The sequence below is a fragment of the Cinclus cinclus genome, chromosome 14 (genome assembly GCF_963662255.1).
Source record: "Cinclus cinclus chromosome 14, bCinCin1.1, whole genome shotgun sequence".
In the NCBI taxonomy this organism is placed as follows: domain Eukaryota; kingdom Metazoa; phylum Chordata; class Aves; order Passeriformes; family Cinclidae; genus Cinclus; species Cinclus cinclus.
Window position 1 is genome coordinate 7344147 of NC_085059.1, and position 25869 is coordinate 7370015.

At 44.4% G+C, this 25869-nt stretch overlaps 1 protein-coding gene across 1 annotated transcript in view; it reads right to left on the reverse strand.

Annotated features, from left to right (window-relative positions):
• WWC1 (WW and C2 domain containing 1) overlaps positions 1-25869 on the reverse strand; it is a 65701-nt gene that overhangs the window by 29340 nt on the left and 10492 nt on the right. The window contains exons 2-3 of the mRNA XM_062502069.1: positions 6031-6140; positions 1078-1281 (exon numbers count right to left, since the gene is read on the reverse strand). Coding sequence (XP_062358053.1) covers positions 1078-1281; positions 6031-6140 — 314 coding nt within the window. The remainder of the gene's footprint in view (positions 1-1077; positions 1282-6030; positions 6141-25869) is intronic.

Genomic DNA, 25869 nt, shown 5'->3' on the forward strand with positions numbered 1-25869 from the left:
CTCCCCAACGTGCAATGTTATTAGAGGTAGCTGTAGGCAAGGGAGATATTTTGATCCTTGCAGCCATCCGTTTATGCCCCATAAAACATGGGAAAGCATTTCTAGTTACTTCTGTTTGGTTATATTTTTCAAGACAGATCCCATGCTCATGTAACTCATGTTCTCAGTGTACTGCTCTGGAACACCAGTACTTGGGTAGAGCACTCCTAAGAAAAGAGCAAACCCGGTTCTTGAGAGATGAGGGACAGCATCCTTGTCAAACAAGAATCCTTCAGTTGACAGCAAACTCCTTAAAAATTTTCAACACCAAGCACAGGATTAGCCAGTGGAATTCTCCACCATCACACATAACTCGCAAGAATGAAACAGGGGGAGGTCCTTGGCTGGCAAGAACACAGAAATTCTGTAATACTGAGGATTATAACAAAAATTCTGGAATATGTGCAGGAAATAAATCCTGTTCTGGACATTTTCCAGCTCCTAACTAGTACCAGCAAGGAAGAAATACAGCATTCTATAAACATTCCTACACCAAATCTTGAAGTGACATTGGTATTGACATGTGTGTGACACAGAATATGGAGCGCAAACTGCTGTTCTTCACACACAGAAAGGCAATCCACCAGTGGTGACTTGGAACACACCATAAAACACAGACCCTCAGCTCCACTAGACCATCACTCAACTACCTGGGATATAAAACTACAAAAGAGCCTGGAAATACTATCCATTATGGACCTTCTAGCCCTGTTTCTGCACTTTAAACAGGGGAATCAAGGAAAATACCACGTAAGTTAACTTTTTCACACTGAGCCAACCACCACGTATTTTAGCATTTCTTGAAGCCCATGCACGTTGACTCTGTGACTGAGCCACACACAGGAGTGTTCCACAACAATCAGCCTGTACCAAACAGGTGCTGAGCAGACAGCATTTCTGATACAAACTGATCCAACATGAAGAGTGACATGGCATAACATCCCAGTGCTCTGTCCAAGGACCAGCTTCATGCCTTTTACTGTCCTACGGGGTCCACAGCTGAGGAAGTCCCTGGTTAAGAGCTCACTAGCTACTCACAGCTGGTCTGAGAGCCAAGTTTGTGCTCCCACACATCGTGCAGCTGCCGATACTCTTGCTGGGCCAGCTCAAGCCTCTGCTGTTTCACTTGATAGATCTCCTTCTGGGCAGCAATGGCCTCCTGGGCCAGGACAAGGTAATCCTTCAGCATGTGCTCCTGCTCCCGCCGCCATTGCACCCGAGGGTCTTCTATCTGAGTAGTTTCTTGGGGAGAAAACAAGAAGGCAAGATCAATAGAATGCAGGTTTGCTCTGCTGCTTGGAAAAGCTCCACTGTTTATGACATTTTAAAATAGTCTCTTGCCCCATCCCTGTAATAAAAAAGTTGAATAAAGACATTTTCCTTTTTTCTAAGGAAGTGACTACTGATCTGCAATGAATTCCAATGAGTTCTGCCATGCTGGATAGAATAATTCACAACAAAACTCTCATATAACTCTCCAACTCCTCTGCTACTGAAGCCACCCTGGTTCTGGCTCTTAAAAACATCCACCCAAGAATATGCATACACAGCTCTAAGATACTGACATTGACTGTTAGACTTACCTTTATTGCAACTTCTTTATAACATTAATGATAAAATACCTCTACTATTTCACCAATAAGAAAACTTTCAGAAAATATCATTGCCACATGACTGCATTATACTGCACCTGACAATATGAAAGCAATTACAACTCTGCCCATCCTCTTTGGCTGCCAAGTGGCTTTTATTGCAGAGGGGAAAGAAAACATGCTCCCTCAGATTCCAGAGGTAAGTAAAAATAAAGTGTGATTAAACTACAGATTTATTAAAGCATCTTAAATGTCATTATATGAACAGAATCTCAAGAGAGGAGTAAACATTTCCTTTAGGGAAAGCAGGCACAGCAGTAAATGGCTGAAGGATATGGAGGTGGAGTTTAGGGTAACACAGGGAATGCAGCAGTTACAGCACTTCCATCCTCATTATCCCAACACAACCAATACATTGCTTTCCAGGTTTCTAATCATGAAAATGGTGTAAGGTCACAGATATGCAGCTAGTCCTAATACTAATGAGGTAAATTTATTGTCAGTGCTGTTTTGTGAAGAAGTGCCCAAAACATTTTTCATTTCTATTTCAAGGCTATTACATGTTCTTGTTTGGAGCAGGTTCCAATATTTAGTTGACCAAGTGCCCTGAACTGTCTAAACTAACATGCTTGAATAAGGATGCCTAGTTACCACATAATGAATAATTAATAGAAAGGACTTGCTTGAAACTATCAGTGGGACTCTAATCTGCATATCTTAAGAGCCTCTTTAAATATTTAGTAAAAGCTGCCAGAGTGGAAGGTATGAGCAGCTCTTAAGTGAGTCAGGCATAAGACTAACACTGCAGTACACAGGATGTGGGGAAGAGAAGTTAGACAATATTCTTAGCAGCAGAACTAGAAATAAAGGGGTTTACCCAAGGGATGGACACTTAATCCTTTTCACAAGCTGTCCATGATCATGCTGAGGAGAAAATTAATTGGCTACTCCAGCAGTAAGTTGTTTTTAATGGTATCTCAAGACCCAAAAGAACACATGGCACTTCAAATTACATGGCAAAACTTGGAAAAGCCACAAAATGCAATCAAAAAACCCCAGTATAGTTTGTAGCATTTCAACAGAGTCCTTTACAGGTCTTGCAAGCAGAAGCAATATTTCAGCTGATACAGTATTAAAGCTATGCCTGGACCTGAAAATCTCCCCCAAAATAATATGAAGGAAAAGCAGCTGCTTGTGCCAACTGTAGGTGCTGGTGCCCTCATAGATAGCACTGTGGTCTTAGAGAGAGCAAAAGAAAGATCAGGGGGACACAGAAACTGAAATGCTTCTGCCTTGATTCTTGCCCCCAGATGCCATTTTCCAGATAACCATTACCCACACCTAGATAAATCAACTGCCTTTACTCCACAGTTGAACCAGAAGAGGAAAGTCTGCTATCACCCAGGGAGCTGCCCCCACATTCCCTGACATGCAGCTTCCTTGGCACAACTGCACAGTCACAAGGAACTGTGACTTAGGGCTCTCTGATTTCCAGCATTAAAAGCATGTTGGCAAAGTACCCGTGGCTCTTGAAGTCTGACACAGGACACTGGATCGGAGGCGTACCTCAACATAAGTTTTCAAGCCTGGTTATTTCCAGTTTTTCCTTAGACTAGCAGCCCATTCTTCCTGTAATCCCAAGAAGGGTGGTGGAAGCTGCTGCAGGAAAATTCCTCAATTATAAGCAATGAGGAGGAAGACTGCAAAAGCCTCCAATTCTGGACACCTTTGTGAGGTGGTGAAGCAATGCCAGCACTCCAAGCCCATACACAATCTGACCCAGGAATGCACAGCAGACAGCTCACAGAGAGGATGGACGACACACTGAGGTATTGAAATGCTTTGTGTCCAGATTTATTCTAAATAGTCACCTCAACCTTTTCAGTAATCAAAGCATTAACTGTAACCCCTTGATTGCAGCTTTGAGCTTTGGTTTTTCAAACATGTAAAAGCAATCAATGAAAATATTGGCCAAGGGCTCTCACTGAGCCCCAGCTACCGAGAAATGCAAAATACATTCAGAAGTGAGATAAAAGAACTATAGAAATGCAGACTATTGCATCACTTGTTGTCTTGTGAATTCCTAATTTAATGTTGAGCTTGTCATACATAAATCTGCTTGCTTCATGTTGGAGGAATGTAGGCTTACAATGTTTGCATCAGCATCATTTCTTTGTGCAAATCACATTCCAAAGTTCTCCCAGAGAGACACACTCAAGGCTGTGCATTAATACTGTATTAGGAATATTCTAGGTACTCAATTCAATTTCATTGTATTTATTTTCCCTCAGAGGTGGTTACAATTGTTCTCCATCTCACTTCTTTTAATGGCTCCTGGCTTTAGATAGAAGTCTATCCCTGGGCTCGTTTCTGATAATTAGTCTCAAGTACTTGTGCAGTATGAGCAAGACCCAACATGGCTCCATTCCCTTCCCACCCTCAGCAGTTCCTTCCTGTCAGGGAATCTGCCGGAGACCTTGGAGAGGAAGAAGGTTTTGGACACTCTCCAGAACATATTTCAAAACAAACCACAAAGATGAGCTGCTTGATTACCTTAAGGTAAATTGATGTGTCCTACTCTGTGGTGATCTGGATTAGAGCTGGCATAAGAAATATGTCATGAGCTTGTTCCTCTTCTTTTTAACTTTTTAGTTGAAAGTCTCATTTAAATATTGTGGCCTCTGGCATCCCATAGAAGTGGAAATTTTTAAAAGGCACTGTAATTAGGCAGGTGTCAGCACAGTTGGAAGACTTCTCTGCATGCCCCCAAATCCTGCAGTGCCTGTGAGTAGCACAGACCAGAGGTAAGTGCCCCAGACCTGCAATCAGACCTTTGCATGTTCACCCTGCACCAACCCAAATGTATAAATGAAACCATGTTTGGTTTGTCCCACCTGCATTCACCCATATAGGTTGGAAAAGGCTTTTAGGATCACTGAGTCCCACCACAAACTTAACAATGCTGGAGTTTCTGCTAACTGAAACCAGGGGTCCAAAGAGGCTTCCATGTCTCACTTCAGGTCAAGGCTATTTTCCTACTCCTAGACTGTGAAATGGACACCAGACCTGTTCTTAGAGACTTGTGGGAGATCCAAATTTGTGTCTTGCGACTTAGCATCTTCTAAAGCAAAGTTTGTCCACTCCTCTCCCCTGCAAATCTGCTTTGTGTGATCCTGTAGACTTGCCTACCCTTTTCAACTTCCAAATAAAAAGAAAAATCAACATCCCCTAGCTCACAAAAAACATACTTAGGATGAAGCCATTTAAAAATGTCATCCTGAAATCAAAGGACTTACATGAGTTCTAAATAAAAATATTTGTGTCACGTTTGTATTGCAGGGGTCAGTTAGGTTTTCTGGAATAGGCTTTTTTTCATTCTGCATTTTTAATACCCAAGAGAAGTTGCTAAAGGTTGGTGGGTGCAGTCTCAGGCCAGGTGAAGTTGTGGCAGTATTGAAAATGGGAAGGGTATAAGGATGAAGAAACCCAAGGGGGGAAAAACATTCACCAAGGAAAAAAAATGCACCAGACTGCCACATTTTTTTTTTTATAAAAATCTTGTAATATTCTAAAAAAAAAAAAAATAAGTTCTCAGTTGAAGTCCCAGAAGTAGATACAAAAAAAACCCAACAACGGTGCCTGGGCACCGTTCTGCCTGAATTTCTGGGCTGCAGTTGGAACTGTTCTGTAAAGAGAATCAAAGTCACTGATTTGTTTTGCTTATTACTTTTTCAGGGGATTTGTTCTAGCACAACCCATTACAGTTATTCTAGTAATGTCTGTAATGATATATCAAATGTTATATTTTCTTATAATTCAAATGAGCTTACAAAATTAACTCTTTTGGTCTATCAAGCAATCTAGCAAAGGGTGTAAGCGGTGGCTTAGTTTGAGGACACAGGATAAAGACACCAAATGCCTGAACCCTGAACAGGATATCCCAAGCTTACTTGAGGGTTTTGTCTCCAGCAAAGGCAGCATGAGCTCCTGCAGCCAAGGGAGCTCGTGCTCATTCAGTTCACCCCTGCCAGGGGAATCAACACAAGACCTTTGCACTTTTTCTGATGGTCTTGCCACAGGGACAAATTCCAGGCTAAGAACAAACTCCAGATCACTGCTACACAGCTGGACTCCTCAGCAGAACCAGATCTGACAGAGGTGGTGTGTCCAGAGTACTGGCTTGAACACGGCTGCCAATTTGAAGACTGCAACCCAAAAGGTCTCACATTCCTGCTTAGAGAGGGAAGGACTTTGTATGACGGAGGACAGGATTCAATTTCACAAGCTGCAGATCTCATCTACTCTAAAACATGCTGTTAGCAACTCTGTGGTTTTGTGTTCAGTGTATTTTAATACAGGCACAAATCACTCTGCAGAAACACAGAAGCATGTCACTTACTGGTGTTGTGGTCTATGTAATAGACTCCGACCTGAGGGTCATAAGCTTCTTCCCATCCTAAGGGCAACTCATCACTGATGCAGTCAGCAAAGGTCAATGGTTTAGTATACCTGAAATGCAAAATAATATTGAACATGAATCAAAGAACACACCCACATGCCTGTTCCAAACAACTGACCAGAAAACAAGTGCCACAAGGCTTCAATATCATAAACAAAGAGAGTTGAAAACTATTTTAAAGCTTTTGTTCTTATCAAATAATACACCACCAAATCTACCCTTTCTCCATCTGAAGTTAGAGCAAGATGAATTCATTCTGACAGAGCTCCAGAGCCTTGCCTAGCTCAGCCAGTACTCGACAAAGGAACATTAAGAACTTTGCCAGAAACAATTCCTGTCTCTCCAGTGAAAGAACAAGACTGTTTGCAGGCAAGTCCTGTACCAAAAATATGTAGACAAGAAGGAGCAAGATGAGAAATGCAATTTGCATAGCATGAATAAGCAAGACTGAACAATCAATAGCAAGTGCTGAGGACTGTGGGACCACTTGTCATGCAACTTCTCTCATTTGCATTGCAATATGCTCTGTTTCATTAATGACAAACAAGATTAGTTTCTCAGTACCAGAAAACGTGTAACCCACTCCGTCTGAACAAGGAAGTATTTCCATAGCACTGCTCTGATGAGTTTTTCTACTACAGACCACATCCAGCAACACTCTGAAGGTTTGTATGGCTAAACACAAAGCTTAGAGCACCCACTCCTTGAGTGACCCCACAGATTTTAATCACCATGTCTCCTTCCTCCCTCTCACTTGGAGTTAATGAGGTTCAGCTTGCACCAACAAAACTGCCAACCAAACAGCACTACAGGGAGGCACAAGCCAGGATGAATTGGCCTTGCAGGTGCCTCACATCCCCAGCTGCCAAAAGCACAATATGCCAGAGGCACAGAGATCCCTCACACAACCCCAGTGCCCAGTGTGGTGTGTGTGCAAGGGGGCTGAGTGACTGCCAGGGCAGCCCTTGTGGCAGAGCACAGGACACACTGTACAGCACCTCAGTCCCTCCAGGCAGGCACACACTGAGAGCCAAGGGCTGACCTACAGAGCTGTACCCAGCTCTGCCAAATGCAAGCAGCACATCACAGCGAACAAAGGGGGACACAGAGCAGGTCTGCAACCACTGCAAGAGACTGAACAGCTTTCCAACAGGTCTTCCCTACCCAAGGGTAATTGAGGAGGGCTGACAGACAAAGAGTTTTACTAAGTTCTGCACACAAGTCATCTGGAGGCACTGAGAACCAGCTGGTACTCCCATATTAACATCTTACAGTCACTCATTGTTAAAAGGAATTTCAGGAAAAAAGCCTTCAACCAGAAGAGGTTAAATATAAAAATCAACATTTAACAACTAATGTAATTCCCCCTAAATATGACCTATAAAGCTGGTATGCAGTAAGAATGGGGTGGGAACATTTTTGTTAAAAGCCACATAAGCCACTAACACCTCTAATTAACCTGCTGTTGCATTTCTCTTTCAATGCATTGTCTTTGCCATATGAAGCAGAGTTTCAATCATTATTCTCTCAGAAAATTTCAATTTAATTTAAAGCTCTGCAGTGCAAAAGAACTCAGAGCTTCACAACATAGAACTGTGAAACTTTCTCAATAAAGTTTCACTGAAGGGTTTATTTTTACAGTTCTTAATCTAGACTGTGTACCAGAAGTGTGTTTGTATAGAAAACAGATTACCTGAAAATAAAATAGAATCTCAATGCTTGTGATTGCTATCCCTTATCCCATGCTCTTCCCTGTGGATCAAGCTGTTTCCTCAGCATGAATACCCAATATGTGCTGCTCTGAGCTGATCAAATCAAAGATGCACAAGGGTAAAAATGCAGAGCAAGGTCAGATACAAGCCACTCTCTGGAGATAACAGAGATGAAAGCACTGTAGCAAACGTGTTGACAATGTTAATTTAAACACCAGAGTTAACACTTTCCCCCTCTCTCAAAATGGCACCTGCTTTTATTTAATGACAGTGGTTCATGTGGAAGCAGCGCAGGGAGGGAAGAGGGAGGGCACAGTGCTAAACGCTGTGGATGGACCTGCTCCCATCCCCGAGAGGGGCACAGGCATGCTGGGATCATAGAACTATGAAATATGCTGAGCTAGAAGGGACCCACGAGTGCAGCCCCTGGCCCTGCACACACACCCCAACGATCCCACCCTGGGCATCCCTGGAGAGGTGTCCGAGTGCTCCTGGAGCTCTGGCAGCCCTGGGGCTGTGCCCATTCACTGGGCAGTGCCCAGCACCCTCTGGCTGAAGAATCCTTTTCCTCTATCCATCCCAAACCTCCAGGCTCAGCCTTGTGCTGTTTCCTCGAGTGCTGCCAGTTATACAGATGGGAACCTGCCCCTCTGCTTCCCCTCACAAGGAAGCTGCAGACCACCATGAGGTCTCCCCTCAGTCTCCTCCAGGCTGAGCAAACCAAGTGCCCTCAGCCACTTCTCACAGGGTTTCCCCTCCAGACCCTTCACCATCCTCCTGGCTGTCCTCTGGCTGCTCTCTAATGGTCCCAGGTCTTTGTTTACATTGTGGTGCCCACAACTGCCCCAAAGAAACAAGGTGGGGCTGCAAAGGCACAGGAAGTCCAAGGGGTGTTTTCCAGGGCATCATTTGGTTAGTAACACTCTAAATGCTGCTGTGAATTGGTGGTATGGTTGCTGTTCAGCCAGCTCTGTAGAGAGCTTTGTAAGAAGTTCAATTCCCTCCTGGGTTTGCAGTCCCTGGCATTGCACATCAGCATCCATCCAGCAACCATTCATCAAACCCAGAGTGATTAAACCAGGAGCCATGTATCTATCCTCCATGTCCCACCTACAGTGCTCAACACATTTGGTGAGTGATTCCAGCAAAAATCCTTCAACATGGAGCAGTAATTAAATCCATACTTAAAGTACAATAGGTGAGGGTGTGCTGCAGACATAAAACACACCTCATTAAATTAATTTGTGTTACACACTGAGTGGAGTTTCTCGCAGAATTCTGCTCAAGAATCACACCTAACACTGATACTAAACCCTGTCCTGGTAAAAAACAAAAGCCAGTGTGGAGCTGCACTATCAGCCCTAGGTCTTAGGAATACTTTCATTAGGGAATGGCATTGTAGTGCCAACTTTGGTGCTCCAAAGTGTAACACCAAACTTATAAAGCTTCTGTTCAGCTTTTGTCCAGTCCTATTTTGTTAGAAGCAGCTGAAGTCCTTATAAAAGTGCTCAGAAACTGTCAGAGTCAATAGGAAGCCAGGACCAAGCAACTGAAGGATGCTTATTCCTATTTTCCATATGAAATGCAATGTACAAACTACATCCAGCCAGTTCTTTCAATTAGAGTTTTGGAAAAAGGAAGAAAAAAAAGCAAGGCAGGATCAGTCTGCTATAGCAATGACACAAGCCAACTGGAGACTTGCCAGTTAGTTACTAGGGCTCAGAAACAGACAATTATTTCACTTTTGAGACTGATATTTTCAGCATATCTCACAATGAGCACCCATCACCAAGCACAGACTAATGCCCTCCTTCCTGGCTGTCCAAAGCTTCCAACTATCCCATATGTACAGAGGAGAAATGTGTCATTCAATTAGCAAGTGGAATAATAATTAGTTTTATAACTAAGAGTGTAATTCCACTTGTTATAGACAAAATAGCTATTTCCCCAAGTGACTGCAGATTCATAACCATATTACTTACTTTTCTAAGCTCCTTTCCCTAGCTGTTGTGGGATAAACAGGCACAAATCAAAATAGCAATGGTCCAATTAGACGAAAGACACACGTGTTGTGTAGCAAGACTTTGAATACAGTGTAAAAAGAAAAAGATTATTTCCTTGTTTTAAGATATGATTTTAGGGGTTGTTATGAAGATGAAAATAAACCAATTTCCCAGAAGGGATCCAAAAATGCAGAGTTTCCCCGAGCACACTCACAATGATGGATTAAAGAGCAAAAGAAGAAGCTTCTTTCTCACAGCAGGACATGATTTAGTTAGTGTATTACTGCTGCATAAAACAGGACTGTTCCTCTGCATGAGGGAAGTTAAAGCTAAGACACATCTGCAGGACTATCCCTTTGAAACATCTCCTTTTCAATTCACAAAGCTTCCTAGCTGCCTTGAAAAAAATCTCATCAGCTCAGTCAAACCACATTACCACACAATAGGTCCTCCCTGCAGCTGGACTCAAAGCAGCAATGCACAAAAATGGACCCCTTTCACCACCGTGCCTGTAACTAAGGAAGGAAATGTGCAAAATGGTTTGTGCATTCCTTACCCTCCTTCCTTAGGGAAACCTTCAGATGCATTCACCCAGTTTTCACACAAAAGCAGCACACCCAAAAGTTCAGAAAATCCTGACTCTATGACTTCTGATCTTCAGTCACAAAGAGGGAACCAAGGGGCTAAACTTAAGGTCTGTACATACAGCACTTTTTCTGAAACCCAAACTGGCCTAGTTACAAGAGATGACACTTTGGGACAAGAGTTTGTTTGCATCTTCCAGCCATGCTCCCTTTGCTCTGACACCCATCAGACATCAGTTAGACCTGAACTACTCCTTGAGTGCTTCATCTGCTTCTAAGATGGAGGCTGAGCTTGGTGTAGGGGCTCTAAAAGAGAAACTAGCCTGAGCTACAGAAGGTATTTGTAAATCACAGCCTAACTCTGGCCTTCCAGCTCACCCAAAACCAACCCATGCATTCACCTCATAGGAACTCACCTGTATCCCACATTCACCATACCTGTGACTGCCATTCCCCCACAAGTATGTTTAAATTGGGATCATTATTAGGAATATTTAGTGTTTTGAAAAAGACATATCAACCTACATTTATCCGTCTCCATGATATTTTCTTAGCTTCCAGTATGCATTTTTTTATATTTCATTTCATTCAAGACATTCAAATTTACTTGAACAAGTGCAATTCCTCATTGGGACACCTGGAAAACAGATACCCACAGCAACCACCACACACAGCAGGTCAAGGTAGCTGTGTCAGAAACTAATCCTGGAAACAGAGGTCAGAGAACAGCATCACCCAACTTCCTAATCTGAGGAGCATCTGACAGTCTTCAGGCAGAGGCAGGATGAAGGTAAAGTCACTGCTCACCACCAGCCATGGTGAACATTCTGAGACACTTCCATCTTTGAAAAATGTTTGCCCACAGTAGCTCAACTATTTGTACAGCAAATGATGTCCAAATCCCACTCCCACAGCAGGAAATAGAAAGTTAGCTTCCTAGCTCTATTTTCTAAGTCACATTATTTTAAAATGAGAAGGGTTTCTATATTTCTTATTTTTGATCACCTTCAGTTTCTATCACAGATAAAACTGGAAGCCAATGTTATCATGTGCAAACAGTATTAAATGGAAACTTGCACATCTCAGATTCAGAAAGCCTTTCTATCTTCTTGAACTCCACCGTTGTCAATCAAAAACCTCATTACATGGGAAACTGAAGGCAAATAATCCTTGTATAACCAGTTTTTGATTGACAGAAGGTTTGTTAAACATGGCTCTACAGAGGCTCCTGGTGGGAGCTGGAGATGGGTGACCTGTGCCACTTACAAATCTGGAGTTAATGCTACAATGGTTACAGAAATCAATCCTGGACTTCCTAAACCAGGAAATGCTATTTTTGTAATTACTGCATTTTGGTGCCAACCGGGGGCCTACAGCAGTAAACCATGAGCAGCTCCTGGTGAGGCTCAGAGCCATGAGGACCCAAGTGCAAGGTGGAAGTGCACTTAGCAAACACTGTGCTTGTGTCACAGATGAGGAGGTTTATAAACCAACAGCACAGTGCCAAGCTTCTGCACCATGCATAAACCCACTTAATCCCTGTGCTTGCAGGGCTCCTCCGACCCCACAACACAGCAAAGCCATTTAAACAGGAGAGCCTTATTTTAATCGGTTCAGGACAGATCACATGGCCTCCTATGAAATCCTCCATGACTCTGCAGACCAGGGGAATTCCTGCAGTTTGCTGTACCCATAGCAGCAGCTCCCTGCACCAGGAACAAAGGCAGCACCTGGATCACTCAGGACCATCATGGCAGCTCCTCTTCCAGTTACAGCATGAGCCACCAAACCCTGACAAACACCCTACCAGCCCTGCTGAGCTCTGCCCTTCCCTCCTGCACTCACAGCTACACAGAAAGCATGTGAAGGCAGACAAGCCTCATGGGCAAGAAGTCAAGCCAGATGACACAATTATGAGTTGTGGCAGATACTTCGACTCATACCATTTCTCTTACAAAACAAACAGCTTTTTAACCCAGCATTTTGAAGGAGAAGCTGGGAGTCAGGTTTTATTTTCAATGGCTTCTATTTTTTCTTTTCCATAGCATTTCTTCATTTCTGATTTGAATAAAACTCGCTGCTCATTATGTGCCAGGATGTGCTACACAAACCAGAACAGAGAATGAGCTAAAGGCACCTCAATTCCAGCTGTGACATTGGGGTATCTGTGCATACAGAGTTTTGAGGAACTCAAACTTCCAGCAGAGCTGCTACTGGAACCCAGAAGGCTGCTGCAAGAATCACTGCCAGGAGGCTCCACACGGTGACATACAAGCTTCTTTGTTTGTAATGAGGTCATCTCATTCTCAAGACAGATGATGATTATTTTTAAACTTCAGCACAGAAAAACCTATCACTTTGCTGTATTCCTAGAAAATTTGTCTTCAGTCTCCTCCTCACAAAAGCTTTTAAAAATAGACACCTACACATTTATTACTCAACTCAGTGATCCAACCCTCAAATACCCAGGGCCATTCGTCACTATAGTAACTATTTTCCCTGGGAGCATCTTCTCTCACTGCAGGGAGGATTGCCTTTGGAGGCTGCAGGTGTGGCAGTGAATGTTTCATGATCTTGCTGGCAATGATTTTCTCACCCTATCTCCACACACCTGTGCACAATGAAATGCTCCTTTGGATTCCCACTCCAACAGCAGTTCAGGGAACAGGCAAAGGGATCAGCTCATCCCCAACAGCCAGCATCCTCAGCAGTGACACAGCAGCAGCTCCAGGCCAAGTGACACCTCAGTGGCACCAAAACCTCACCAGCTGTAGGGGAGTTGAGGGGGAAACCTCTACACCCAGAGGAGCAGAAAAGCCCAATTAAGCACCACCATTAGCAGAGGGGAACCATGAACAGGAACGTGCTTGCCAGGTAACAAGGAGAAGCTTTTAAGAAGCGATTACGGATTTGAGAAGCTTCATAATTATACTCTAAGGAGTCTAACGAGAGATAAAATACACCATTACAAAGTTTTGGAAGGCAGACATCATGCCGAAACCCACACAAAGGCCCAGACATCCTAAACTTCTGGTTACCTCAAGCACGTGTCATTTCAGGGACAGCCAGTGTGTGGTCCTGGTCTTGCTATGATAAAGGGTAACTGGGAACAGAATTACACCCTTACAGTAAAATAGGGTCAACTCTGAGAAAAAGCTGATAGTGTAAACCAAACAAATTTGCTTAAACTACAACACAAATATTACCAAGAGAAATGGCTTAAAATAAACAACACATCTCCTCAAGCAACTCAAACTGCAGAGCTGTCTGCTTTTCAGAAGTGGTTGCCTTCATTGCAGTGTTTATTGAGCATCTTCTCAGCTTCCTGAAGACTTCTTTCCCCTTGTATTTCCTCCTGGCCCCCAATGCTTCATGCACTGGGCCACCTCAAGGATAAGCAAGTCCAACATCTATCCTCAGAGCTTATCTTTCAAGCTATCATTAATTTTACACATTTTTACTGACACTCAAGAACTCCGCAGTGTTTTCTGGCCAGGCCATGATGGTAACCTCTGTACCGTGTTAAGGTCATCTTGAGTTGTAATTTGCCACTTAGACCCTCTACTGCTGTTACATGAGCAGGTAACAGCTAAATTCTTCTTTTATACAGAAATTAGTCACATACTGTCCAAGCAGATTCTCCACAAAAGAGATTAGGAGACACCAAAGACACCTGAAAGTCAGGCACCAGTCTGTATTTCAGGTACTCTGAACACAAAAGCATTTATACATTTCTACTAGTCAAATAGATTCAGAGAAGCATTAATCTATATAATATATGGTTTATGACCCCACCAAGCACAAAAAGTATGCCTAGAATACCAGTACAATCAGCTGCTTGCTTGTTCCATCCACTGCTGAAAAGGCCCGCATGTTTTCAAGCTCTACTTTGCACACACTGACAGTCTGTTTGCCTGTGTGTGTCTTTTCAGTGCAGATCATTTACCCCTGGAAGCAAAGAACAACTAAGTTATTTGCAAGGAGAAGGATATCAAAAACCACTTGCAGATTTTAGATCATTCCCAGTGATTAACAAACCAGTTCTGGAACCAGGAGGTCAGTCATACCTTCTTAATCACTCAAATGCAAAAATTCCTGGGATAGTTCAAGGTTAAAAAGTCAGGAAATGGGAGATGAGGCTTCTCACAACATTAACCTGACTGCCAGCCTCTATATCCTGCATGCTTTCCTGAACTAATTCAGCAGAAAAGATATAAAAGTGTAAGGTACGACTTGATGAGAACAGTACTACTGAATCAAAAGCAAGCAAGATTTGGAATTTAACCATGCAAGTAATTCAAACATCTTTAGTTTTAAATAGCTGAAATTGGTTTTTAAGTTTGCTTCCAGTTCTTCCAGGATGGAAAGCAGCCGTGCCACAAGCACAGCCTGAGCAGATTAACTATAAATAAAGTCAGCCTTCTGTTCACTTGGAAGTTCATCTGTTTTTGAATAAGGGGACTGGTCACTTGAGAGCATGGGGTGAATTGTCTACCAGGCATCCAGAGTAGTCAGACTAGTTCCCTGGCATATTTGGGAGATTATGAACTGGAAGGTTCTGTCTCTGCTCTTAGAGCCTGCATTCCTGCTTCCCTGAAAGGCTGCCTAGTGTGGGTGGCAGCAGTTTATATTGGCAAGATGCCTCAAGATAAGGAGGTGTACAGGACAAACTCCCCCCCACAATACAGGTCCTAGAGCAGGGAACCAATAGCTACTGTCAGAAAAAGATAAATATTTGAGATCTCAGCAAGGAGGCAAGTATGGAATAATTGCCCTACCTCAGCATTCAGGAACACGTGCAGTGCAGTGAGCACTGGGCTCACCATCCAGGAAGGAATGATGGGGAAGAGACTGGGGATTCACTCCACAACTGGGCTTCATCAGACATGGAATTTACACCTCATATACAGTGATTACAAACCTGAATTCTTTCAGAAGAAAAGCATGCTCCTGTACTTCTCACCAGCATGCTCTACCTGTGAACAGCAAATGCCTCCTGCAACAGCTGCCTCCTGTCAGCCCTTTATTCACATGACATTTGAAGTGGGAAAATAGACAACCCTAGGGTGGCATCACTGGATTCTTCTGATCTCCCCAGTGTAGAAAGCAAACATTGCTAGTATGAAAAACTATTTGGAAAGGGCAAGTGAATCACAGGAGTTTGTTTTACATGCTCATGGTTGGCATGCTGCTCCCTGATTCACCTCCTGCTAGCACTGGGCTAATTGCTCATCCATATTGCAGCTTTGGTGGGGCTGCCTGCTTGCTGTTTTTATGTTATAAACGTTCTGATTGAGTTATAGAGCTATCTGATGGTCTCAATCCCCAACAGCAACATCAGCAGGCTCTCTGGTCTGCACCCCTTGCAGAACACAGTCTAGGCAAGTGGCAGGGCATCACCAGAGCACTTCTGCTCCTTGCCCTAAGTCAGATCAGCTGCAGCCACTCACCCCTTATGCAGTGCCTAGTTCTGAAAACATTACTGCATGGCTCTGATCTGACACCAGGCTGCTACCTCGGAAATCTGGCCAGACAGAGCAGAACCCTGCTACACAGAGGAAACTACCAAGCCACATGAACCACCAAGGGGCCTCAGGGCACTCACAGGCCCCTTCAATGCCATCATAAACTCAGCAGTACCAGGAATGAACAGGAGTATTTCGGGATGCCTGCAAGAATAGGAGCAGATGCCTGGTCAAGATGATGTCAGAGCAGTGGACAACACAGGAGAATAAAAATTCTTCTGCTTGCAAAGCACTTGTGAATTCACAAATACTCACCCAGCATAAGCATAGCCCTTCAAACTGCAATCCCTGCCATCCATTCCTTCAGAAGTGGCAAACCAGAACTATTTCAACAGACTCAGCCTTGTGAGTTAGCACTAAGGATAGCCTTTGGAAATGAAAGCATGGCAACTCACTTCTGATCCAAGGAGGAAAAAGCCCAGGTTGAACAGCCCTCAGCTCATGAATGCAGCACTGCTGAAGCACAGAAGCACTAGAACTCACAATACAAGCTTTACTATCTACTACTGTTGCTGTAAGTGTTGAGGCAATGTTTTCTCAGATCCTGAAAAGCCATACTGTATTAAAAAGAACAGAAATGTCAGAATAATAACAAATTTCCAGAACAACCTTGTGAGAGTAAAGCTTTAGGAGATGTAGAGTTAGAAGGTAAGAGTATAAAATTAATAGGTTTAGTATATTTTTCATCCAAAGTAACAAAGCCTTGATTTACCATGTAGTTAAGCCACAAAAAAAATCATGCCAAACTGTATTTATAGGCAGAACTGTACAAAGCACTAAACATAGCTCAGTACTTCACACATTGCAAGGGAGTCGATACAAATCAACAACTATTGAAGGCTGCTCACACATCTGAGGACAGCAAAAGTGAGATTTGCATCACCAAGTGAGTTTGATTGATTTACTCTCACAAACACCGTTTATTTTTAATGATCCACTATGAATATATTTTGCCAACAGATCAAATTTGTGTTAATATGGAAGTTATAATGCCACTTGCTCTCTTGCATTCTCCTTTCCCATCTTGCTGGGGCAGTTTAAAGCCCACTTAACAGTCCTTCTGCCAGCTCAGAAATGGCACAAACCAGCTGAGGATTCGGCTTTTCAGTTATTGCTCGGGTCGAAACAGACTGCATTTCTTTCCACTACGCAGAGACTCAGCATACATATCACTTTATCACTGCCTGCTCACACTTCATGCTCCAGGTATGTGTCAGGGACACACCTTACATATTATCTTTATTAATATTTAGCTACTATTTTACTTTCGTTTATGACCAAGAGCACAGGAACCTCCTTCCTTCCAAAGGAACAGTCTTCCTCTTTCCAGTATACCGTGGTGAAGGTGGCTAAACCCACAGATGGTTTGTGTCTTTTTGCTGTCTCTGTATTCCCACTTTTCCCATACATATGCAGGAGGTATGTACCTCAGCCAAGCTCCTGGCTTGTCTGACAGCAGACACCAGCGTCACTACCACCATCCTAGCTGCTCCACATTAAAAAATGAAGGAGGAGAATCCCAACAAACAGGTTGCACTTAATCCCAGCTTAGCAAACCAGACAACGCCAAAGAAAGAGGCCAGAGATGCTGAATTTGTTTTAAGTATTGTGGCAAAGAGAAGCTGAAGTCATGGCATGAAGCTCAGAGCAATGAAGAAGCTGGCCAGCAAGGCCAAGCTTTGACAGAAAAGGTGTGTTCACACCATCCTGTGCTTTGTTCAGAAGCAGGCTCTGCACATGCAGCACATTCTCTGTAATCACACTAGATACAGCACATGCCAGGTTATACCAACCCTGACGACTCTGCCACTCAACACAACCAGATACCACTTCCACAGGAGCATCAGAGGGGGTGGCACGACTGCTCAAGTCACTCCTCAGCAAGCTGATTCAGCTCATTCAACAGGGAAACAACTCTTCATGTGCTACAGCAACAGGACTGCCACTGTCAGCAGGGGCAAGTTCCACCAAACTTGGGCTGAGGCCGCACCATTCCACAAGGCCTAAAACCAAATGCCCCAAGGTCATTAGTACATATCCAAATTACTAGATCCTCAAAAGTGAAAAAAATATGAACTTGTTAAGTTGAGAAGGTTTTATGCAAATGCTCTAAGCTAAGCATTTAGAAAGGAATTATCGAAGACATCAGTAAATGCCTGAATTCCTCTAACAAAAAAACACACAGTACACAGGGGTATGTTCCTATAGCCATGGAGAAAGACAGGTCTTATTCTAGCCTTGTCAAGAGGAAAAAAACCCACCATAAACCAATGAATTTTAAGTATCTGCTTCCAAAGCTGCAGCACAGCCTCAGCAACAGAAGTGCTGTAACAATATTTGGATTTCTTCAGGAATGCAGCATTTTTCATTTTACAGCACATATTCATAGTAGTACGTGCTGATTACTTTTTTGCACGGCAAGGGTTGCTTTATCTGTACAGTGTCACTTACCTGCAAAACACTTCAGGATTAGAAGCACTCAAAAATCATCTCAGAAAGGGATCAATTTCTAGGAGGTGCAGTTATTTAACCTGATTTAGCATGTGACTGTACAAGTACCTGTGCTAGCAGAGGGAGAGAGGGAGAACTGTGTTGGATCCGCAGCACAAGGACATCAGCAACTGAGGCAGGCTAAGGGTTTGTTGCTCCTCTAAAAAGCATCTCTCCCACCTCACCCTACACAGCTTTTCCTACAGACCAGCAGCTGTGCACCCTCCAAGCCCTCCCACTAACTGCTTCTGTTCAGCAACAGAGCAGAACAGCACCCAGACCGTTCTGACCAGGGCATTCCCTGCTGGGTTAGGGGGACTCAGCAGTCCGGGGACAGAGGAGGGTCAGGAACAGAAGCAGCACTGGGGAAAACCACGGCCCCGTTTGCTGGCTGGCAGGAGCTGTCCGGCTGCTGCCCAGATTTCGGGGCACCAAACTCACAGACGAGCTTCACCTGCCAGGGAATTATTAAACCCGGTCCTCTCAAGTGGCCCATCTTCTCCAGCTGCCAGAGCTCGCCTTCCTACTGCCTCCACGCTGGTTATCACGTGTGGATGCACAGAAGCAGTCGGCTCCAGAAGCCTATCCCTGGGGCTGGCACAGCCCGAGCCCACCGCAGCCCTGGGACCAGCCGGGCAGTGGGAGCCCATCTCCCGGAGCCGTGCAGCCGCAGCGCCCGCTGACAGCCCGCAGGAACGCGCTCCCTCACTGCACCTTTTCATCCCGATAAGGATTTTTCAAGGTCGGGCTCGCCGCCCTGCCCCCGGCTCCAGTGAAACCCCAAGCAGGCAGCCCCGGTGCTGCTCCCGGCCTCGGCGTGTCGCGGACACCGGCACGGCCCAGCCCCGCTCCGCAACACCTCTGTGCCCGTGCTGCAGGGCCGGGGGAGCTCCGCAGGAGCCTTGCGACTCCCGAGTTAAATACTGCCGAAAAAACCGGGCTGCAGTCTGGGCCGATGCCTAATCGAACTCACGGGCTCTGGCCTGGCTGCATCCACCGAGCCTGTCTCCAAGGACACTGCGCCGGGACCGCCTGGGGGACAGCCCCTGTCCCCAGAGCACCCAGCCAAAACAGCCCAGCAGCAGCAGCCAAGGGGAAAAGAAGAGCTGCTGCAAGCCCAGGGCTCAGGGACGGGCAGAGGTAGTGGCACTGGGCATGGGAAGCCGTTCTCCATCGGGCACAGGGGATGCAGCCCCTCTCCTGTGCCCAGCACTCATCCCTGCATGGATACAAGCAGCTTCAGGACCTGCGTACGCTCCCTACACCACACAGGATTTTTAGGGGGCTACTGGAGAATCGTACATGCTGCCAGCTTACAAAGCCAGCTAATTATACAATCTGTTAAGCATGTATGCGCACACAACAGTGCTTTGAGTCATTAGAGGACGGGATTTATACTTCACTGCACGCATCTTGCTCTTTGTGAGTGCGTGCCTGGATACAGCCAAAACGAACACAAGTATCTGGAATGTCTGCAGCTCTCAGGCCAGCGCATCTGAATACAAAGCTGAGCCCTGTGAGGGCTCGGACCGGCTGCTGTGACCCTCAGTTGCACATATCGCTCCCCCAAAGATGGTAAAAATCCTTACTCCTTTTTTTATCACTGAGCATCTGGAAGCAGACCGCAGCATAATGTTTAAGGCATATTCTGAAGCTGCAAGAGGCGTGTTGGGGAGGACACGGCAGCAGTGCAGGTGATGGGTTGTGAGGACAAAGGGCTCGCCATCGGAGCCCAGAGCGGCGCTGTCCCGGGTTTATCCCGGCACAAGGGTCGGAGGGACTGCGGTTCCTATGGCAGCAGCCACTCCTCGAGGGCCGAGCCCACGCCAGATGGAGATCCCTGTCCTAGGTGTCTGCCAGAGAGAATGCTGCAGCACACCAGAGATGTGTTCCCTTCAGTCATCACCAGTTCGTTTCATTTACTGGTACCGAGTTTTGCTCTCCCCAGAGCACCCCAGCTCTCCGCAGTCTGCGGCTCAGACCAGGGCTCCCTTCCACGCTGCATGTGGCCAAACCATCCAGGGGCTTTTAATGCAAAAACTGGGAGTGAGAGCTATGTTTTTTATGGATTATATGATGTTTCTGGCAATTGTTGAATTTCTTCTGATGAGGATTTCACTTTAACTTCCCAAATCTCTAAATGACTGACATAACATTCTCTAACCACTTTGACTGGCTTCATCCACATAGCACAGCTACATCCTGTGGACAGCCCTATCCGAAGCAATCACATACCTACAGACTGTGCAATACTTTCAAGAGGATGTATTTGGCACCAGATTTTCTATTTTTACCAACTATGTATTGCCATATTGCCTATTATTTGATGCAAACTCCAAAATAGGATTTTCAGCATTTGGTGCATAACGCACAGAATATTATTTTGGGGCTTTGTAACAAGTCAAGCCAAAACACCTCAATTTTCACATGTTTTTCTTCCCTGCAAGTTGAAGGAAGCAGCAGAAGGCACAAATCTGCAAGAATTTCAGCTTTGTCTTGGAAAATACAAGTTGGTCAAAATAAGCTCTTAAAATCTAGTAGAGGCCACACAAACCTAGCACAGTAGGAAATCACACTTCTTCGTGTTCTGTCATAGCAAGCCCCAGCTCCTGATCATCTGTGACAAGGTATTTTCTTCCTCCCAGTTTTCAATGCAGGGGACGTAGTCAGGAAAAGAAGATGGTGAGCTACACCTATGCTCTCCTCACAAAAATAATGCCCTCTTTGTAAAGCAGACTAGCAAATAAGTTGTAGGATCTGCAGATGCTTTAAGGCACAAGACATTTCACTTCTGAGATTTTCTTGTGAGGCCTGGAATACCCCAGGTCACTAGTACCTTCCCCCGAAATTCAGAAAGCAAGGTTCTGAAAACCAAGCTAACTTCAAAGCCAGTCTTCTCTATGCATAGTACAGATTTCTTATAGCTGACATTGTCAGAAAGACATTCCTGTCCAAACTCAGTCGTGTTTTCCCTTCTTCCATCCAAATAAAAAAAGGAGAAAGCTGGGGGCTTTTTTTTTCAGACAGCGTAAAGTAGTATTTCTTGCCAAGATCCCTCAGTAACACTTTTTCTCCATCACTATCAGGTTTTGTAGCCTTTATATATGCCAAGGGATAAGAAGCAGCTGAATGAGTCAGTCTCCCTCAGTCAAAACCAGTATTTGTTGCAAGACACTTGAGGTAAAGCTAAAGTAGCTGGGGAGGTGGAAAGTGTTATCTGAACACCCACTCCCCTGTGGGTACAAAAAACCAGAAATTCAGGAGTACAGCCTGCACACACTATGTGTGCTGTTCTCCAGGCAAACCACAACAGGCGCTGTGCAAATCATCAGTTGTTTGATCTGCCCTCAGCTGAAGCTTGTTTATAACTCACTGAAGCTGCTTGAATACAACCATCACTGTTGCTCAAGGCAATTACCTAAAATATCTCAGCTATTCATTTTCATCCTTACGTCAAAGCTGTGTTTGATAGATCTGACACTGTGCCTTACAGTACTGTACACCTGCTATTAAGCAAGCCATCATGAGACCTTACAGGTTTGAAATATGCTGTTTAACTCACTACTACTTCACCATCAGCACCTGAATGAAATGCAACTCCCATGCCAGCAATTTTTTTTTCAGTAAACAGTTTCACTGTGTTGCCCTTTTTATTCATTTCTATACAAATGCTGATCTACACCACCAGTGCAGAATTCACGACATGCATATTAACTTACTCCCACCCGGCATGGCTAAATAAATCATTATCCACAGTTCAGCTCACCTACAAAGATCAAGCTGAAAAATTCTCTGACAAAGAAAGTACTCCTGCTGCCCTTGTGTAGTAACTTTAATCTACAGACTGATCCAGAGAGCAGACTTGCAATCAAGTTCCAAAATCAGTGATGAATCTGCAGAACTATTAAAAAGACAGACCCTACAGGCAGAGGTGTTTGAACACTCCTGCTTACCACTAATAATGTCTTTTGCTCAGTGTCCTTCTAATAATTGCCAAATCAATGGCATAAACAGATGCTTTTACTGTTACAAAGCAGTGAAGACAAAGGGTGGTGATACTGCAGAAACTGCAGTGGTCAGGATGAATGAAATATGACATTGAAATTCTAGCAGCACTTCAGAGAAAAAAATACTGAGTGTTTTGCTAGGCTCCCAAGCACCCACATGCTGAGCAAGGCCAACAAGCAGGTAAAATGGTGCCTCCAGTTCTGCATGCAGAAGGTACAGGGAGGACATCCAGAAAACAGCACATACCTTTTCAGGTGTCACCTTCACCATGTTGCAGCAGATGGAATTACAGCCCACAGCACAGCACTGAGAAAGCATCAATCTGATATTTAAGCTGTCTGCTTTGAAAGACAAACTACAAGTGACAGAGCTGCCTGGCTGAACCCACACTCACCACCCGTGGTGCCAGGCAAGCACAGCACAACTGCACTGACAGCAGCTCAGAAGTGAGCAGTGACTTCCAGGGGAACCATGCTTGGCAGGAAGGTCACTCCCACCTCAACTTGTCACTGCTGCCAGACAGACCTTGGGCTGTTCCAAGTTACTGCAGCAGCAGAACCTGTGCCCAAAAAGAGAGGGAGCAGTTTTCTGCGTGCCAGCAGAATCAGTGAGGACTCAGGCAGCCAGGCTAAAGGAACGGCCACCTCCCACAGCAGGGTGGCTCAGCAGCTCCTCATCCTGCTCCAGCCCATAGCCAGAACCAACCTCTAGGGCAAAGATTTTTACTTCCACCAGCAAAATTGCAACTGGTTACCATACTCTAAACAATGGTTCACTGCACCCTTCTGAGATCGATCCAGAGGCAACTGTTTATAGTTACTAAAACAGGGGGGGGAAATCAAATTCACCTCCCATCCAGCCTCTACCTGGATAGCACCCCTTTAAAACATGGGATTTGTAAATTACCTCTGTTAGATTTCCTCATGACATATAATAAAAAGTACTGGCATAAAACCAGCTCATACATCTGGTCACAGTAATCAGAAACACCACACCTCACACCCCACCATTCCCCCAAGCATCTGAACTGCTTGATGGGTGAATACCCACCTTATAAAGCCAAGAAGTCACCAACTCAGGACTCAGCTTAAGGAGAACTGGGTTTGTTTAGCTCAGTTTGGTGCTTCTCACAGAACGACACCGATTCATATTCTTCAAGTACTCAGTGCTGTACCTTCATGCCCTTCTGTGACCAGCCAGCACCTGAGACACACTGCTACTCTGAGGTGGCAGATGATACAAATTCTCGGTGCTCATTGTAAAAGCAACAGCTTTTCACAGTTACCTGGAAACATCATTTCAAATCAGCTGAAGAAAAGCTTTGTACAGAAGAGCCCCCAGGCAGGGAAGGGACAGTGCCTCTGCCACATGCCCCCTGATCACAGCACAAGACAGAAGCAGGGGATCCCAGGGCTCTTCTCTGATCACCAAGGAGCAGAAACTACCTGTGACTGAATGAGAAAAACGAGTAAACAGGACTAAAAGGGCAATTTGCTACACCTGTGCCAGCCAGAAAAATGCATATATAATCCTTAGCGAGTTGAGTGCAATGCTCTGCCTTCTTGTTCAGCTCAATCAAAGCACCCCTCAGGCAGGCTGTTACAGAACAGGAGGAGGAAAACTAAATCAGACAACACAACTTTCAAAGAGGGACTAATCTCAGGGGTGAAGGAAGAACATGAGAACCCTGTTGGCTTCTCCCATCTAGAATCAATGTACTTTATATTCTCACAACACAAAACTATGCACAAAGGATAAAAAAAGGAGCAATTCCAAAATAAGCCAAAAAGGGAGCAATTCCAAAATGAGCCACCAGGAACACCAAGAGAGCATAGTAAGAAACACTTTGTGATGGTCCAGATACAAGAATAACCCACAGCTTTCCCAAAGGGTATACAGGGAATTAACCTAGATGGAACTGACCAGGTTAGGTCCAGTTTTTAGGAGCTGAGAAGAGCTCTGGTTCGTGATTGCCCATAGCAATGCACACACACCAGCCACCACAGAGGTCCAGTGCCATGTGGCCACCACTCTGTTGAACATGCAGAGCAGCTGGTGGCTGTAAGGGATGCAGAACTGTCACTTCCAGCTGTGACAGGATCCCGAGGAAGGTGAGAGCAGGCACAGAATCACACGGCAAGTCCCAACCTCACCTGACCACAGCAGAGTCAGAGGCACAGGCTGAGCTCTGTTTTTCAGCAGGATGCCTGGCAGCTGCTGTCCCCATTCAGAGTACCATTCAGTGCCATGACAGACGGCTAGATAAACCAGTTGCATCACCACACCCTACCTAGGAAGGTGGCACTGTCACTGAGCACTCACCTGCATGCAACACCACCAGCTGCAGGAAACAGTTACTCCATAGCAGAATTTTTCCCTGATCATGATGTTAGAAAGGATGTACTTGGTCTACAGTACTTAAAGACTTTTGAAAGTAAAGCATTGGCAACAGTGTATTCATATCCATCTCTTAGTGAAGAGCTGAGGCTACATGGTTTAAAGGCAATTCACTTCCACTTGCACGAAGCTACTTATTTAAAACAGCAGCACTCCAAGCTGTTACTAGTTCCACTCTTTGTTTACCCGTGGGATATGAAAGTTTAGATAAAGGTATTTGACATTAAAATCAGTTTGAGAGAAAAACATCCTAACAAGTTCCTAAGCCTATTTGCTTTTCATAGCATGATAGGCTTAACAATATTTCTTGCCATTCTCTGCTTCATCCTTTGTTCAAAACTTCCCGATTATACTAATAAAATAATGCCGAAAGCACACCAAAAATATTTTAATAGAGTCAAAATTAAAGTATCGGATCTATTACACCAGCCAGCCTTTCCCCTGCACTAGAGAAGCATTAGAGCCGTTGGACATCTCATTTCAACAAGAAGGTTATTTAGTTCTTGAGTTTGGAGTAAAGTATTTAATCACCAAAGGATTTGCAAATTACACATGAATATGCATGTAGCACTTCTCACCATGACATAAATCCTATTGTATATTTATGAATGGATTGCTTTGCCTCCAGCTTCTACGTGTATATAAACACAGGTTTTAATCTTCAATTCCTTCCTCCCTCCCTTCTTAAGAAGTTGCTTAAACAAATTTGCATTTTTGGAATCTATTACCTACAGCGTACTTCTTGCCTTTTTTTTTTTTATTAACTCCATAAACCTCCTTCTACCATCAGGCAAAGTGCTTATGTACTAAAGGCTTTAAAGACCCTGCAAACGTGGCCATAAGGGAAATAAGCAACAATGTTATATGGCTTGGGAGAGAAAAAGTTGAAGGAATAATTACTGGAAAAGAAGTGCACCAAAGCTGGGAACACAAAGGTATAAAATGACAGGTCAACAGCTTGCCTTTGACTGCAAAGCCACTAGCTAGGGGGGAGTAAACCCTCCCTAAATATGGAGAATGCAACATAAATAATAAAACCGTTGTCATGAAATCCCTAATT